The following is a 17674-nucleotide window of genomic DNA, read 5'->3' on the forward strand; positions in this document are numbered from 1 at the left end:
CTTATCTTTTTCATTATTCATTACAATTTCCTGCTTCTTCTTTTGTTAGACATTTGATTGGATTTAATGGAGGGAAAGCATCAAAGAAGAGAATTTTGATAAACTGGATGGTATATGAACGGTCGAGGGGAAAGGACTATAAATTAGATGAGAATCAAAGTTCTCCCCAACATCTGTCTTGTGCTGGTGCATTATTGTCTGTTCATGGAACTTCTTGTTGTTTGAACCTGAACATGATTGACATTCTTTGGCCTTGTTTCCGAGGTTGTAAGAAATTCATTTGCTGGTAAATCTCAAAAATGCATTTAGAAGAAAACATGTTTCTGTACGACTGATCAGCCTGAGAATGAAATTTTGGTGCACTTTCATGTGTCCTGAGAAATCTGAATAAGAGTTTTCTTCTATATTCCATTTCAAAGTTCTTTATGATCCCTGAGTCAATTTTTCATATTTATATTTCATAATGGTCCATATTTTCTGTATTAAATATGGCATGCAAATGAATCAGCTTTAAGGCCTATTTGTTGGTAAGCTTTGAGGTCATGGCCTTTCCTGCAATCAATACAAGAAGTTGATATTCCAATTCAGTCCGTGGTGTCTTGACACTGATTTCTTTATTAGCCAATTTCGTTCCATCTGCTCCAACGCTTAGTATAAGACACATTTGGAAGAGGCTTGGAGCATTTGCACAAAAACCCTTGGAACCATACTGGTTGTTGAGTGGTTGCAGCAGCATCAGCTGCAATACATTCTACAAAAAAAGTTGGTTTTGAATTGAACCCATAATGCCCATGGAGACATGTGAATGTGATCTGAACGGTTCCAGTCACTTTCACATGACTCTTCTGATGTTAGCATGACGATATGGGGCATGAACTTTAAACCAGAATGAATCTGTCAACCTTTTTTATTGTTTTCCTTTAGACGGTCGGAAATGGTATACTGGTGTGCACATGCGCGGGGCTGTAGGCTTACCTTTAGCCTTCAACGTGGGCTAAATTATCAATTTATCATTAATTTCACCGTTTTCTTTTTCTTGGGTTGGGCTACGTCCTCTTTTCAATATTTTAGACAAAGAATTTAGGGTAAACTACATTGGTGAGCACTTAACTATTGCCTGATTTTATTTTGACCACCAATATTTTGATTTAATTAATCATATTATCCAATTATTTAAATGGTTCAATCAAGCCACTAGTCGTTAATTTTTAATGGGGATAGTGACGTGTCAGTTAACAAAATGGGCATAATTATACATTTGATCCTCAGTAATTACATATTCTATCAATTTAGTTATAATTTAATTTAATTTTAAAAATTAATCCTCCAATCCGGAGGTGCCACAAATTGTATAGTTATGATAATTTTGTTAACTAACATGTCATCATCTCCATTTAAAATTAACGGTCAATGACTTGATTGAAGTATTTAAATAGTTGAGTGGACTAATTGATTAAATCGAAACATCGATGATCAAAATAAAATAATAATAGTTAAATGGACATCAGTGTAGTTTACCCAAGAATTTATTTATTATGCTTAAAGAAACCCAAAAAGGAAACCCTATAAAATATCAAGGTAAGCTAAATTTATATATAATCATATCAAACCATTGCCACAAATCAATTCTCATAAAAACAAATAACGGTATTTAAATAATTCAATACTAAAAAACAATATAACCATTGAATCAATCACGTAACATCACTGAAACATTAAACGAAGACCAACCCAATAAAGCTAACCACGACAGCAATCCATCCATAAAAGCTAAACGCAGCATTCGGTCCCGCCGCAGACGGTGATGCCGGAGCAGTAGCCGGTGATGCCACTTGAGCAAGCACAGTTATGTTAAGCTTCATGTTCCTGGCTGCGCAATGCCTCGGTACACTACAGATGTACCATTTCCTTCCTGGAGTGGAAAGCGTGATCACATCGTTCCCAGTTCTAAGGGGAACAACGTTATCATTTGCTGCTCGACATTGTTGGAACTCCGTTCCATTAACTTTAAGAACATCGTGAACTCCTGGTGTGTACTTGAAAACTGCATGAACTTGTTTTCGTCAGCTGAAATCATTTCAACTTTACATGTATAATATATATAGAGAGAATGAAAGTTTACCAAGCGTATCTCCCACTCGAAATTCCTTCCCAGCCGCCCATTCTTGGTAATCAAAGTCAAGAGCCCATCCTTTCTCATCACCAACTGTAAACTCAGTTGCCAAACTTGAAGGAACTGCAAAGAAAGCAACAACAGCTATGGCGAAGAAGATCTTGGAAGAGGCCATTGTGGAGTAAACAAAGTGTGGTTTAGTCTCCTCGATGGTTTGTGTTCTTCAGATGATGGGATTAAAGAGTTTAAAAGGCAACTATTTATAAAGTTTCTGATGCAGATTTGGTTAAATTCAGCATTTGTGATTCGGCCAGGGTCGGCACAGCCAAATGGCATGAAAAAGTGGTGGAAGAGAGTACAAAAGCATTAATATATTTAATTAATTGCCTTTGTACTTGTGGACTATTTCAAAATGATTTAATTATTAGTATAATTTTAGGGTTTTCATTAGACATAATGAGGAATGGCCTGCTATATTTGTGAGCATTAGACAAAGAGAAAGTATGAGGTTGGCCTGCTATGCTTGTGAGCAATAAACAACTGAAGAACATGTAAATTGATGGAACACATTTTTTTTATCGTTTATGTATTTATCAATTATGTAATTTCTCAACCTTTTTACATACAGTAATTGCCATTTAGCTCATTTTACTCGGCTATTTGATAATTTTAAACAGCATTTTAGTTAAATTTTGCTTTTCATTTTGATATTGTCATGTAATTTGGTTAGTTAAGTATTGTCTCATTTATTCTTTTATCATGAGTTTGATTCTCACGGCAAGCGATATTTTTTTAGCAAAAAATGCAATTTTGTGAAGACGCACATTTTAAATTTAAGAATGCAATATTGTCTTGAGGGTTTAATATTTATTTCCAATTTTTATATTTTTTCAAATATCATGCTCAAATATATGAAGTAATACTCGTTTGTATTCGTGGATAATTTTCTCATATCGTTCGGTTTTAATTTTTGATTTGTTCGTCGTCTTTTAATATTTGATCTTTTTTGGTTCGTTTGTTGATGCAATCAAATTTGTTCGCATCTACTTTTATTTGAGTTTATTTGGTTAGGCTTTTTAACCTTGTCTTTGTATGGTTATTGTATGATAAGTGGCTAGCTTCTTATGTTAATTATTATAGGAAAATATTCCTTATTATGTGTTTAGTTTACAGTCATGATTATAAACCTTCATTATAATTTAAATATTTTTAAATTTAATTAAATTAACGACAACTATCTTGTAAAAATAAATAAAATAAAGTCATATACATTATTTTAATAAAAACTGTTAAATTTAATTTTATGTTTAGAGAAATTAAAAAAAAATTACAAACACATTGTAAAAAGAAAATATTAAGATTATTTTTAAATTTATAGATCCACTACTATCGCATGTAGATATTATTCCAGTAATTACAACCCATTGCTATAAAAAAACACGACTACTTTGAATGCATTTTATACTAAAGAATACAACATAAAGTAACATAGAAGCTGAGGATATTAGATTAAAATATTTAATCATGAGCACATATTTATAAATTATAAGGTATAATATTAATGTAAGGTATGACTCATAAATATATCGGTAAAGAGGACAGGGGATGGAGCAGAGTGAGCAAACGCAGCAAACATCAACTGTCCTTACAAAGAAAGTCTCGTAGAGGGGGTTACGATTATGTGGGTTGGGGGTGCGGGGGCTGCGTCCCCGCGGTACGGTACAGGGTTAATTTTGTAATTATGTACCAGGGTTTTCTATTATAAGTAGAGATGTGACCTAAACCTATGAGAATTGAATAAAAAATTTTCTAGCTCCGCCTAGGCACCGATGACGTAAGCACATTGTCGAACCTCGTTAAAATTCTTGTGTTCTTTCGTTTACTTTGCCCGATTTATCAACAATTGGTATCAGATATCAGGAGCAAAATTCGAAGTCGCGAAATTCGATGGTCTGGGTAACTTCGGATTATGGCAAACGAGGGTGAAGGATCTGTTGGCGCAGCAGGGGATCCTGAAGGCTTTGCGACCTACAAAGCCGGCGTCGATGGAGGAGGAAGATTGGGAAGAATTGCAACAATGAGTGGCAGGAACCATACGATTATGCTTGGCGGACGAGGTTATATATCACGTCATGCATCTATCATCTCCAGACAAAATTTGGAGGAAGTTGGAAAGTCAGTTTATGTCCAAATCCTTAACGACAAAACTGTATCTAAAGCAGCGGTTGTATGGGCTGAAGATGCAAGACGATCATGATTTGGCGCAACACGTGAATGTCTTCAATCCAATCGTTTCTGATTTGGCTCGGCTTGATGTAAAAATTGAGGATAAAGACAGAGCGATGATTTTGTTGTGTTCGTTGCCTCCCTCTTACGAACACATGGTGACTACTCTTACATATGGGAAAGAGACTATCAACGTTGAGGAGATTACTGCAGCCTTGTTGGCTCACAACCAGCGGAAGCAGAATGCAGGGGAAAACTCTCAAGCCGATAGCTTATATGTCAAGGGTAATCGAGACCGTGGACGGAAGCCAGAGAAGGCAAGGTCTGGCAAGCGGAATTCCAGATCCAAATCTAGGGATAAGAAGACAATTCACTGTTACAAGTGCAAGGAGGCAGGACATATGAAGCAAGACTGTCCGAAGTTGAAAAAGCAGACTGATTAGAAGCGTGATGTTTCATCCAAGTCTGTGAACGTGGTCGAGGATGGCAATTCTGATTGCAATGAGGGTGATATGCTTTCTATTTCAACGACTCAATTGACGGATGCGTGGATTCTTGATTCTGGATGTTCTTATCACATCACGCCAAATAGGGAATGGTTTTCGACATACAGGTCGGTTAATTCTGGTTCTGTTTATTTGGGTGATGATCGATGTTGCAATATTGTTGGTATTAGTGATGTCAGAATTAAGATGTATGATGGCTCTGTTCGGACGTTGAGTGGTGTTCAACATATCCCAGATTTGAAGAAGAATTTGATTTCTTTGGGCACTTTGCACAAGAATGGTTTTATCCCTAAGGCTGATGAGGATAGGGAAACCATTCGGATTGTTAAAGGTGCTTTGACTGTGATGAAAGAAAAGATGACTGCAGGAAATATTTATAGATTGTTAGGGAGTACCATTGCAAGTGGAGTTTATTCTGTTGAGTCCTGTGATGATACTACAAAACTGTGGCATGTGCATCTTGTTCATCTTAGTGAACGTGGTATGACAGAATTACACAAAAGAAATATGTTGCATGGTGTCAAAAGCTGTAAGCTCGATTTTTGCAAGTATTGTGTTCTTGGTAAACAGACTAAAGTCCGTTTCAAGACTGCGAGGCACACAACTCAAGGGATTCTTTATTATGTGCATTCTGATGTATGGGGGCCTTCCACGACATTGTCTTTGGGTGGATCTAGGTATTATGTTACTTTTATTGATGATTTTTCACGGAAAGTTTGGGTGTATTTTTTGAAACAGAAATCTGAAGTTTTTGAGAAGTTCAAGCTGTGGAAAGCTGAGGTAGAAAACCAAACAGGACTAAAAATCAAGTGTTTGCGGTCTGAAAATGGTACGGAGTACACAGATTCACAGTTCTTACACTTCTGTATGGAGCACGGGATTAAGAGACATTTTACAGTGCGCAAGACACCAAAACATAATGGTGTTGCGGAACGGATGAACAAGTCGTTGAATGAAAGAGCCAGATGTTTGCGGTTGAATGAGGGGCTTCCCAAACACTTCTGGGTCGAGGCTGTTAACATGGCGTGTTATCTTATCAACAGATCGCCAAGGGCATCATTGGCTGGGAAAGTTGCAGAAGAGGTATGGATTGGTCATGATGTTAGTTTTGATAACTTACAGATTTTTTGTTGTCCTGCTTATGTGCATGTACCTGCTGATGAGAGATCCAAACTTGATGCAAAATCGAAGGAGTGCATTTTTCTGGGTTACAAGAAAGGTGTCAAAGGATTCAAGTTCTGGGATCCAATTGCGAAGAAAATTGTGATCAGTAGAGATGTTGTTTTTGATGAACAATCCATGTTGCAACAGAAGAAAGACACGACAGTGGTGGATTTCGAGCAGTTTCCAGTTGAGAAACCAGAAACTTCTCAACCGACTTCTGGTGGTTCCACTACGGATGATTTGCATTATTATAGTCTCGCCAGAGATAGAGTGTGACGGACGAATATAAAGCCTCCGAGTAGATTGGGTTTTGAAGACTTGGTCTCTTTTGCACTTATTGTTAGCAGTGATGATCCGGTTAATTTTCATGATGCTGTTACTAGTCAGGAAAACGACAAGTGGATGGCAGCCATGGTTGAGGAGATGGAGTCTTTGAATCACAATCGTACATGGGAGTTGGTTCGCCTTCCTGAGGGTAAAAAGCCGATTGGTTACAAATGGGTGTATAAGAAGAAACCAGCAGTAACAAAAAAAGAGGGGGAGAAGTTCAAGTTCAAGGCTCGTTTGGTAGCAAAGGGTTTTTCACAGCAGAAAGGAGTTGATTATGATGAAATTTTTTTCTCCTGTGGTCAGGCACACTTCAATCCGAGCAGTACTTGCATTGGTGGCCAGTTGGGATTTGCATTTAGAGCAGATGGATGTTAAAACAACTTTTTTGCATGGTGATTTAGAGGAGCAGATCTACATGCGGCAACCTGAAGGTTTCACTCAACCTAGAAACGAGCATTTAGTTTGCAGATTGAAGAAATCTTTGTACGGGTTGAAACAGTCTCCGAGATAGTGGTATAAACGGTTTGACTCCTATATGATCAAGATTGGCTACAACCGATGTGAGTATGATTGTTGTGTCTATGTTAAGAGCCTTGATGATGGTTCTTTTATTTTTTCTATTACTGTATGTTGATGATATGTTGATTGCTGCGAAGAACATGGATGATGTTATCGGTTTGAAAACTTTATTGAGTCAGGAATTTGATATGAAAGATTTAGGTACTGCAAAGAAAATTCTTGGAATGAAAATTTGCAGGGACAGAGACTCAAGGAGACTGTGGCTATCTCAACGGGGTTATGTTGAAAAAATGCTAGAAAGGTTTGAAATGAGCAGCGCAAAACCAGTTAGCACTCCATTGGCGAACCACTTTAAGCTCTCATCAGAACAGTGCCATAAGACAGATAAGGAAGCTGAAGATATGGCAAAGGTTTCGTATTCTAATGTTGTTGGCTGCTTGATGTATGCAATGGTATGTACTCGTCCTGATTTAGCTCATGCTATTAGTCAAGTTTGTAAGTACATGTCTAAACCTGGTAAGCTACATTGGGAAGCAGTCAAGTGGATCTTTCGATACTTAAAGGGTACTGTGGGACATGGAATTGTTTTTGGTAGTCAACGAGATAATCCTTTGGTTGTAGGATATGTGGATTCAGACTATGCAGGTGACTTGGATAATAGAAGATCTACGACAGGGTATGTTTTTACTCTTGGTGGAGGACCTATTTATTGGAAGTCTACTGTTCAATCTGTAGTGGCACTATCTACAACTGAAGCTGAGTACATGGCAGCGGCTGAAGCTGTAAAAGAAGCTTTATGGCTCACTGGTTTAGTGAAGGAGTTGGGTGTTCAGCAAGGTGGAGTTCAGCTGCTTTGCGACAATCAAAGTGCTATTCACTTAGCTAAGAATCAGGTATATCGTGCTAGAACTAAGCACATTGATGTACGTTTTCACAAGATCAAAGAGTTGGTTGCATCTGAAGAGATTTTGTTTCATAAGGTACACACTGATGAGAATGCCGCTGATATGTTCACCAAGCCAGTTACGACAGACAAGTTCAAGCATTGCTTGGACTTGTTGAATGTTTCAAGTTGTTAAAGAACTAAGGTAACCCAACCCACATTGAATGTTTCCTAAGGGGCAGGATATTCGCCAAGGTGGAGATTTGTAAGGTGTGTCTCATAAATATACCGGTAAAGAGGACAGGGTTAATTTTGTAATTATGTACCAGGATTTTCTATTATAAATAGAGATGTAACCTAAACCTATGAGAATTGAATAAAAAAATTTCTAGCGCAGTCTAGACACCGAAGACGTAAGCACATTGTCGAACCTCGTTAAAATTCTTGTGTTCTTTCGTTTACTTTGCCCGATTTATCAACAATTAATATAAAATATGACATAAAATTAAATGATCAATTACGTTATATATATCGAAAGTTAGAAATATCATAAAAATAAAAGTATAAATATTATTTAAGTTGTATTTATAATTTGATAATGAGCAAAGTTATAAATACATATAATAACTTATTTTGATAATTTGCCATAAAAGGAGGTAATGATCCCAAAAAATAAATCAATTTGTATTTCTCTTATTCCGTCATAAAATTTATATTCAAGAGAAATTTATCTTAAAAAATCAAGTACATTTCCATAAATCTAGTATTTTATTTTCGATAATTTAATATGATTAAATCTTGAATTTTAATTTCATATGCATTATGATTTTGTTCTAACAAAGGATTGGAGGTGACTTGAATACTATAGATAAATTAAGGGCCATTAACATTTGTTTTGGCCCTGCCAAAAAAACGAGTCTTGAGGTGTAAGAAAGTAAATATAACATGTTCGGGCTGTACAATATGTGTTAACAATTTTTCCCCTTTTTGGGCAGTATTATTATGCACTTTGTGAATTGTGTGAGCCAGAAGCAGAGGGAGCGCACAAAAGTACATCTAACATGCCAGTTCCTTTAAGATGTAAAGATTGATTTCCAGTGACAAGAAAAAGAATGTATGTCGATCTATGGCACTTGTCGAAGTGTTGATCCGTCAAAATTCAGAAGCAACAGCAGCATATTAAGTTGGATGTCGTCGCAAACCATCAGCGAACATGCCCGATCTCCTGCATAATCTCTGTGTAGAGTTATTCATCCTTGAAAATCTACAATTATTAAGGGAAGAAGAAAGAGATTATTATGTTGACGACCTCAATGTACCAAAAATGATGTTAAACAAACTTCTGTACTGAAACTATGAAAACTCACTGCATGTTCTGGTCGGAAAGAAGTGAATCTATTTTCTTTTGAGCCCTTATATCAAAGAACAATCATATGAATAACACAGAAAAATCACAAGTTTTACAAGTGCATGAACAGAAAATAGAGTTATAATGCCAGGGATAACCTTTCTAGATATAAAGGTAGGCCGAGGAGACTTCATCTGAGATCCATTGCTTGGCTGTATCTCAGATGTAAGAGATAGCTGGCAGACAAATAAGGAATAAATTTAAAAAATGCCAAGCAATCAAACAACGAATGTGCATATTAAGGTTTACCTTGCTAAAAAGTTCGACCGGTGGATTTTTCGGAACCCTCTTTTCATTTTGGAAATTAAATTCCTGTATGGTAGAAAAAGCACAATATCATCTCAAACAATTCAGAAAACATTTAGTATGTATAAAAAGAGGAAAAAGCTTCCATGCCATACCATCGGCACTGTGGTTTCCCTCTTGATATTTTGAAAAACACCAATATTACCCTTACTGGAAAATACCTGCAGAAGGATTTACATTCTCTTTAGATACGAAACAATGATACCTAGCTCAAGCTTTTAAACAAACAATACATTGATGCAATTTATTCTTTCTTTACCTTCCTGTTTAAAGGACGAGCTTTGAAGTTGTACTTTGTGTCACAAATATCCTGACCAGTGGCATCCATGACACTTGGTCTAAGAGGGAAAAAAAAAAGAGGAAAAAAATCCGAAGTCACACCTTTATCATATTCAATACAAAACGAAAATTAAGATTTACAAAAGAATTAGCACACGCATATATGTATGATAGATAACTATATCATATATTCTGCATAAAAACAATCTCTAGATAATTAAATTTTAAAGCATTTACCTTCTGGCTTCGCTAGTTCCATTGCCATTAGCAGAAATTGTACAAGGGTTCTCAAACCCCTGCAACAACATAAGTTTTCCAGATATCCAGAATCCAGATATGAAAAAACTTAAAGTAAGATAAATAAAACTATCAGTTGTTACCTTAGCAGCATTTGTATGGATTGAGGAGGAGGATACAGCTGATGAGTGTTGCACTGCCCTTTCCAATGTCTTCAGGTGAAATTCCTGAGGAGAAATGAGAAAGCAATCTGAGCTACACATGGAGGAAAGAATCCTCATTTTGCTAAAAAAAACATTGCTTTTGATGCTTCCACAAAATGCCATTAATTCAGGAACAAGCAAGAAACTGCAGTTTATTGCTTACTTGAAACTCTGGCAACTTTGGAACACTCTTTTTTGGAACAGGCAATGAAGGACCCTCGAGAATCTGCAAATCGAGAACATATATTTGTAAGGAGAGAAGTACAATAAAATCAGCTTCGGAGGAAGTCCCTTTTCTAACATCACAAGTACCAACTTTTCTATTCAATGGGCGTGCTTTGAATCTATGTGTGACAGATGTAACAAGCTCTTCCTCTGTACTATTCTTAGGCCTGAAATGAAGACAACATTGCACCAGCAGCATGATAAGGACACTCCTACTTTATGCCTCAATATATGTAAAAGATAGTAACTCGAACTAACCATAATCGTTGAGCCCTGTGTGCTGTTTCAAGCTCAGGTTCCCTTGGAATGGTAAGCTTCAGCTTGGTATTGGCGGCATTTCTATGTTTAGTACCTTCCTGCTTAACCACAAAGAAAAGCTCAGAATGTCTCAGATGCAACACAGGTTAAGATCCAATTGGACCCCCAAAAACTAACAAAACTCAGGGGTATACTTTTTTAGGTGCCTTGTGGACCAAAGTGGATTGCTGCTTCACATCATCAACCTGCCAAACAGAACAAGTTAGCCCAAATCAGAAGTTTATTCAATGAACATGTAACTGAACCATAGTAGTAATAGAGATTAATGATAAAAAATTCCGAATAGCAAAGTCAGAAATCTAATGTGAGAAAAGTGAAGCCAGATGCCAAACTGATCTGTGTGACTCTAGTTTTCCTTTATTCTCAGTTTTAATAGGTATGTTACTTCATTTATGAAAAACACAACCCATAAGAGAATTTTATGATAACATTCAGTTGTCGATTTGAGAACATTAAAAGGTAATGTTCTTTAACAATATAAAACCATTTTTTTACCATGATTTAAAAACCAACAAAATTTTCCATGAGAAATTTCACAAACTCATGTACCTTACGCAAGAGACCTCCCTCCAGCTTCTGCCTCTTGGCAGCTTGGATTTCCACCACTAAAGAATTACCTAGGCTTCTGTTAATGTTTAGCACCTGTTGCTTCTGAAATCTACAATCGAAAACCAATACAATGAATTTAATTTTTAAGGGTGTAATGTTGTTAAATAGGATATTAGTCACCACCATGAGACATATATTTATTATAGAAGCTTTCACACAAACAAATCCACTTATAAACACTAGGATGCCTTTACATTACAAGTAATATGACACTGAAAGCAACCATTTCCAAGATGTAGGATACCTGGATTGTGAGACTAGAAAAATTAGAAAGGAAAAAAAAACTGGTTCAGCATTTCGGTGACTTACCTGGATGTAGCAACTTGAGGGAGGCGATTTTGTTTGGCTAACTGGCTAGCAGTAGGTTTCATAAGAGTTGAGCTCCTTGGCATGGGTTTTGCACTCTTAGATTTAGCTTTTAACTTATCACTGGGTAAGTGATTGTAAGTTGTCAAGCCTGGGGAAGGGAACAGAAAAATGAAGTGTGCAAAAATATAGGACCAATGTTGGGATTAATGATAAAAGGGAATTATAATACTTGAGAGAAGGCAAAAGCGATAACAATGAGAAAGCAACATCACTGAAAAAGAGAGGCAAAAAAGAAAACTGAAGACTACTTTGCAAAAGTGTCTTGGTAACCTGTAGTTAATTGAAATGACTGATTCAGAGCATTTCGTAAAATTTTCTGTATATTGGTGGAGATCCCTCTGTTAGCTCCTTCATTTCCTGAAAAGAAAAGGTAGGATCAATCCACCACAGTTTTCAGGTTTTCAAAAGAAAAACACCCCTTTCTTATCCATTTTCTTAGTGATCTACCCCCCTTTATCAAATGATTTAACCAGTAACTCTAAAACAGACAACACTTGAACACAACCCTCATATAATTGCCTCAAAAGCTGTCTTTTGCAAACCAAGTTCCACGGCTCTTTAATATCAGCTAAACTATAGTATTGGCTCTAAAATTTAAATAAAAAGCCTGCTCAAAGACATAAAAGAACCAAACAATACCAACTGTACCTTTGCTAATGGCACTCACAGCTGAAAATTCCAAGGCAATTACATTTTTGGAATCACTTTGATGTAGTGTATTAGTATCTTCTTCATCACATTTTGGAGACGTAGTCACATTTTCCAGGAGACTTTCCTCTCTTATTACTAACCTTGTCATAAAAGCTTAAAAAAAAGTAAATAAATGTCGATCACTGATATCATACCTCAATTTTTAAGAAAGAAAGTTGAATATATCAACAGCATATTTTCTTTAATCAAACAAGAAGAAAAGATAATAAAAAAATAACTAAAATAATGGATAATATTAAATGCTTCGAGCAAATATTATTAAGCGAAAGAGAAACTGACGAGAAGGAGGATGAGTCGGCGCCGAGTCGAACCAAAGTTCAGCTTCTCCGGCCTCTCCCGGAGACTCCTCGCGCGTGAAATCAAAGAACCGAGCCGCATCAAACTCGTAATCAAGATCGATCTCTCTCACCTCGAATGCTGGCTCTATCTCCACCTCCATATCTTCTTCCATCTCTTTTTACCAAAACTCACTCCCTCTTTCTCAGTCCACAGTGCCCGCTCTAACTTCACCTGAACTAAACAGAACTAAACTCCGCCGCCATTTCCTCCGGAAATTTGAAACTAATTTTCACTTAGAAGCCCTAGGAACCTCGGAAGCCGCGAGTTTTAATCGATAACGGCGACGACTATTGTTGAGACAACTTCACTGTAGCATTCAAAGCACAGTATTTTTACGGGAAAAATAAAAAAGAAGAACAAAGGACAACATCCATAGCGTAAGGTACAAGCTAGCGAAGCCAGACTCTGGACTGCGATTTCTTTTATTTTCTTATTTTTTTAGCGCCGCGGTATTGTAACGATCCGAAATTTGAAATTATGGGATTCAGAAATTTATTAAAAACAACTAAATAAGTATAAGGCTGTATATTAAACTTTGACGAAATTATCCCTAATTTCTATAGAAAATTTGAGGGTGGAACGTTATATTGGAGAGGGTAAAAGAGTGAAGTACATTTGAATATATTTTGTCTTTGAAGCGAGAAGCAGTGCTATCGGGGTTCGAGCACAGCGGTTCGGGTGGCGAGATCCTGTCGTCAGGACTGAAATTTCGGCGCGGGTAGAATTTGCCATTGAGGTTTGATGATAATTGCGAGATTACCCCTAACGGTTTTATTCGTTTGTCAGGATTGGAAGTGGGGCACCTCGGATACGAATTAATCTGGAGGTCCAAAGTTTGGAAGGTTAGAGATGATATCCAAAGCTATGTAAATTCTTTAAATCTATTCTTTTTGAAGTTATAAGTATAGTTTAATATTAGATTCGACCAAGGCTGCAGTTTCTAATAAAATGTCGGTCGATGTTAGATCATATATTTGATTTGGATATTATCGATATAGTTAATTTTCTATATTTTATAAAAATCAACTCATTCACTTTAAACTTTACGATAGACTTCTTTATTTAATATTTTCTCATTTCTTTTGATCTAATTGTATTAAATATTTTATTATTTGTGAAGATCAGCTATTGATGGATATATTATATTAAAATATATCATAAGTTCCGCTTGGTCAACTTCATCTTCATTGATTTGGTAAGTATATGCAGTTCTAAATCTTATTTGATTTTTGTATATGGATACGACATGTACCTTAATCACATATTTGATCTTCTTGATGTCAATACTTTCGATGAGTCTGATATTGAGCCTTTGATTTAGCCGAATCACAATAAAGATGAACCTATCACTTGTGGATGAGGCTCAAAGTGATGGCCATGAGATTGTTTATTGTTTATTGTTGTTGGTACTTTGAACGTTCTTATTGAACTATTTGATGGTTAACGTTATTTTCTCTAATTTATCTTTATTTTTAATTAATTAATTAATTATTATATTGTATTAATAATGTTCAAATTATTTTTTATATACCAAAAAAGGTAAGTGAAAATTTAATTTGTTATAAGAAAAAAAGAGCTCAATTTTTTTTAATAAATTTATGTTTCAAGATAATATTTATATAAGGTAGAGCATTCATAAAAAAACAAAAATAAAATTTTTCAAAGATTTTATTTTATCAAAAAAGAAGATTGTTGAAGTTTGAATTATTATATTTTGATATAATAAATATTTATAATTTTTTGGACTTAATTAAATATTTTAAATATAATTCAAAGTACAAACAAACTTCAAAATCTTGTTTTAAATGATCTATACTTAGTCAAAAAAAATTAAAATCAGTTAATCATTTTTACACTTTAAAGTCAATTTTTTTTTAAAATCAGTTAATCATTTTTACACTTTAAAATTAAATTTTTAAAGATTTGTGGCTAAAAGGATCGATCCTTTTGATTTCAGTAGCCAAGGGATCAATACATTTACAAAAAGATCTCTTTCATGGGAACAACAAAAAGGATCAATCTCTTACCTCAAATAATTGATCCCCTGACTGCCAACAATCAAAATTTTGAAAAAAGATCGACATTTTCACACAAAAATTGACTATGTTACATCCTTAACGACTCTTAACATCTAGTTATCATATAGAAGATTAAAAATAAGCTCAAGACATATAAAAAAACTAGGAACATTATTGACAAAAAAACATCAATAAAAAAAGTTGTAGTGTGATAGATTGTCATATTCTTTATTGTTAAATACTTGTGAGATATCATTGTTAAAATTGTTGAAGTGTTATTTGAGTGAGTTTATAATTGCAAACATATAATCATTGTAAGAATTATTTGTAAGTACCATTTAGGAGAGTGTGTACCACTCGTCTTTTTATCTCTTCTCTTATCCTTCAAATTCATCCAAATCAAAATCTAACTTTAGACCTTAAATGATTCATTTTCATCATCTAGATTAGCAATTTGAGATAAAAAAAAGGACAGAATTATTGATCTCCAACTCCAAAGCTTTAAGAAAAGCTCAACATCTTCTATGTAAGAGATGTGAATCAATTTTGAGATTTTATGAGGATGCAAGTCATTGGCTTGTTATAAGCTTTACCCATGACATTTATATAATTTTAAATTCGTGTTATTACTTCCCTTAATCTTATTTTTTATTTATATTTTATTAATGCTTGTAGTTGAAAAAATTAATACAAATGAAGTATGGGTTTGAATGGTAGTTGAACAAAATAAATTTTGAAAAATGGAATTCAATTATATGATTATTATTGCAAGTATAATGAAGGAAATTGAGATGCAATGAATGCGTTAGTACAATTGTCATTTTAGGACAATTGAAATGTAAATAATTTAGCATTCACAGTTGGTGTAGTGTGTTGTCACATTGGATTCTTTTCTGTATTTCCCCAAACATACACCAAAATAGGACAAACTTTCCAACTACTATCTCACATCTCACTTCAATTCAAACCTTCTTTTGATTTGACATTTCTTTTTGTAATGTTAAAACCATGATCACCATTCTCATTAGCATGGAATGTAGTTTTTGTTTACACTATATCGTTAAATCAGTGTTTAACAACAATACTAATTGTTATTATTAAAATATATTTTTATTATATCACAGTCAATATGTTAACATTCAACTCAATAACCGTTATTTTTTTAACGAAAAAGAACGAGTTTGGAACATATAAATAGTCGAGTGAACATTTTGTAACTTTTAATAGTCGAGAGACTCAACAAATTAACTATTTTATAATTTTAATTAGTCAGAACACTAAAAAATATACCCTGAAGTTAGAAGACCATTTATGTATGTTACCCTTGCTTTTTAATAATAAATTTCTTTTTTTTAATTTATTCCCTCAATTTACTTTTTTTTTAAAAATTTGTTACTCTTAAATTTTTTAAATTATTTATTTTCGTCAATTATTTGATTCTTTTATACATTCACTAATATTTTATCCTTAAAATTCATTGTTAAATAACATTATAAATATATTATATACTTTTAGATAATATTTAATTTATTAAATAATATTATAAATTTTATTTACACGTATAAAAAAGAGTATGAAAAAATATATATGTATTTGAAATATGATTAGAGAATCTTTTAAATTAGAACTAATCAATATCATAATATATATAATTTCTTTTGAATAGAAGCTGTTACTCTTATTTGAAAACAAAAAATATCTAAAATTACAATAAGAGTTTACAATTATCATCGTAAACTAAATATGTAATTTATACATTTTCCTATAACATTGACAGAAGAAACTAACCACTTTAGATAATAGAAGGACCATACATGAAAAATGTTAAAAATCCCAAAAGACTTGAACGAAAAATAGATACGAACAAAAATGACTGCATCAACAAACGAATCATAAAAGGGGATTAAGCTATTAAAAGATCACTGAGAATCGTAAATCAGAGCCAATCGTCGTGAGAAACTATCCACGAACGCAAAATTACATATCCAAATTCAATATAGGGCCTAAAGTAGGGAAGATCAACATGATTACAAATAAGCGCTAACTTAATCAATCGTAGTGTCGTCAAATCCAACCTTACGAAAACATAAAATAAAAAAACGACCAATTGATTGAGAAAGAAGACAAAAAACGTGCCATAGAAAGAAAAGTAGGTCACAAAGGCATATTTATTTTTATTAAAAAATAAAAAAATAGAGAAAAAAAAAACTAACAGTTGACAACTAACATCAAAATTGGTGTCGTTGTCGGCTAAACAAAGTTAAAGAAGAAAAAGTTGATCAGATCTATAGAGAGCGACACAAATCTTAAAGAAAAAAAAGATAGAACTCCACAAACCCTTCATAATATATATAACTAAATTTGAATAAAAACTCGAATAAATATATTTGATTTAATTAGATTCAAATAAAATTTAAATAATAAAATAATATGTATAAATTTCACTTACTCAATTCTTTTTTACTTGATTCAATTTGAGGGGACTAATGGAGTGAGCGGCCTATTTGGCTTACAGATTTGCTTCATTTGTACTTCGATTGCATGTTTTTCTATTAGTACATATGCCCTTTTGATGATAATTCATTCATTCATTCATTTTTAGGGTTTACGAAAACATCTAATAGTTGATGAAACCTCAAACCTGTGGCTCGAATAAATGAAGTGGACAATGGCCCTAGCCAAAAGGGTTGGAAAATGACTAGACAATATATTTTCATAGGGAAATTTGAAAAAAAAAATGTTGGGATATTTGGTGAATTTGTTTTCTGCAGCTTGTGGTTGTGGAAGAGATTCCACAACAACAACAATAATAATGATTTTTGAACTTCATTCAAATATAAAAAATATTAAGTAATTTTCATGAAAAAAATGAATATTATTTTTTATAAAAAATTTACATTCGAATAATCAG

The 17674-nt window shown here is 34.0% G+C and overlaps 2 protein-coding genes across 2 annotated transcripts; both read right to left on the reverse strand.

Annotated features, from left to right (window-relative positions):
• Positions 1–517: 517 nt before the first annotated feature.
• LOC120193631 (blue copper protein 1a-like) lies at positions 518–2316 on the reverse strand. The gene is made up of 3 exons (XM_039196077.1): positions 2123–2316; positions 1746–2044; positions 518–739 (listed from the first exon to the last, which is right to left on the reverse strand). The coding sequence occupies exons 1-3, from the start codon at positions 2286–2288 to the stop codon at positions 518–520; spliced, it is 687 nt and encodes a 228-aa protein (XP_039052008.1). The 5' UTR covers positions 2289–2316.
• A 6735-nt stretch (positions 2317–9051) lies between these two features.
• LOC120193633 (protein TPX2-like) lies at positions 9052–13117 on the reverse strand. Its single transcript, XM_039196078.1, has 16 exons — positions 12686–13117; positions 12344–12499; positions 11966–12052; positions 11636–11783; positions 11267–11375; positions 10852–10902; positions 10658–10755; positions 10491–10566; positions 10338–10400; positions 10115–10198; positions 9972–10030; positions 9715–9793; positions 9551–9616; positions 9399–9461; positions 9248–9325; positions 9052–9153 (listed from the first exon to the last, which is right to left on the reverse strand). Exons 1-16 carry the CDS (start codon positions 12855–12857, stop codon positions 9052–9054), a joined length of 1491 nt encoding a protein of 496 aa, XP_039052009.1. The 5' UTR covers positions 12858–13117.
• Positions 13118–17674: the final 4557 nt, after the last annotated feature.

Source organism: Hibiscus syriacus, unplaced genomic scaffold (genome assembly GCF_006381635.1).
Source record: "Hibiscus syriacus cultivar Baekdansim isolate YM2019G1 unplaced genomic scaffold, ASM638163v2 tig00116996_pilon, whole genome shotgun sequence".
NCBI lineage: Eukaryota > Viridiplantae > Streptophyta > Magnoliopsida > Malvales > Malvaceae > Hibiscus > Hibiscus syriacus.

Coding starts and splice junctions, on each gene's coding strand:
- LOC120193631 (XM_039196077.1), bottom strand. CDS start 2,288: ATGGCCTCTTCCAAGATCTTCTTCGCCATAGCTGTTGTTGCTTTCTTT. Junction 2,045..2,122: donor TCGAGTGGGAGATACGCTTG/GTAAACTTTCAT, acceptor AAGTTCATGCAG/TTTTCAAGTACACACCAGGA. Junction 740..1,745: donor ATGGATGGATTGCTGTCGTG/GTTAGCTTTATT, acceptor AATGTATTGCAG/CTGATGCTGCTGCAACCACT.
- LOC120193633 (XM_039196078.1), bottom strand. CDS start 12,857: ATGGAAGAAGATATGGAGGTGGAGATAGAGCCAGCATTCGAGGTGAGA. Junction 10,199..10,337: donor CAAAGTTGCCAGAGTTTCAA/GTAAGCAATAAA, acceptor ATTTCTCCTCAG/GAATTTCACCTGAAGACATT. Junction 10,031..10,114: donor TCCATACAAATGCTGCTAAG/GTAACAACTGAT, acceptor ATGTTGTTGCAG/GGGTTTGAGAACCCTTGTAC.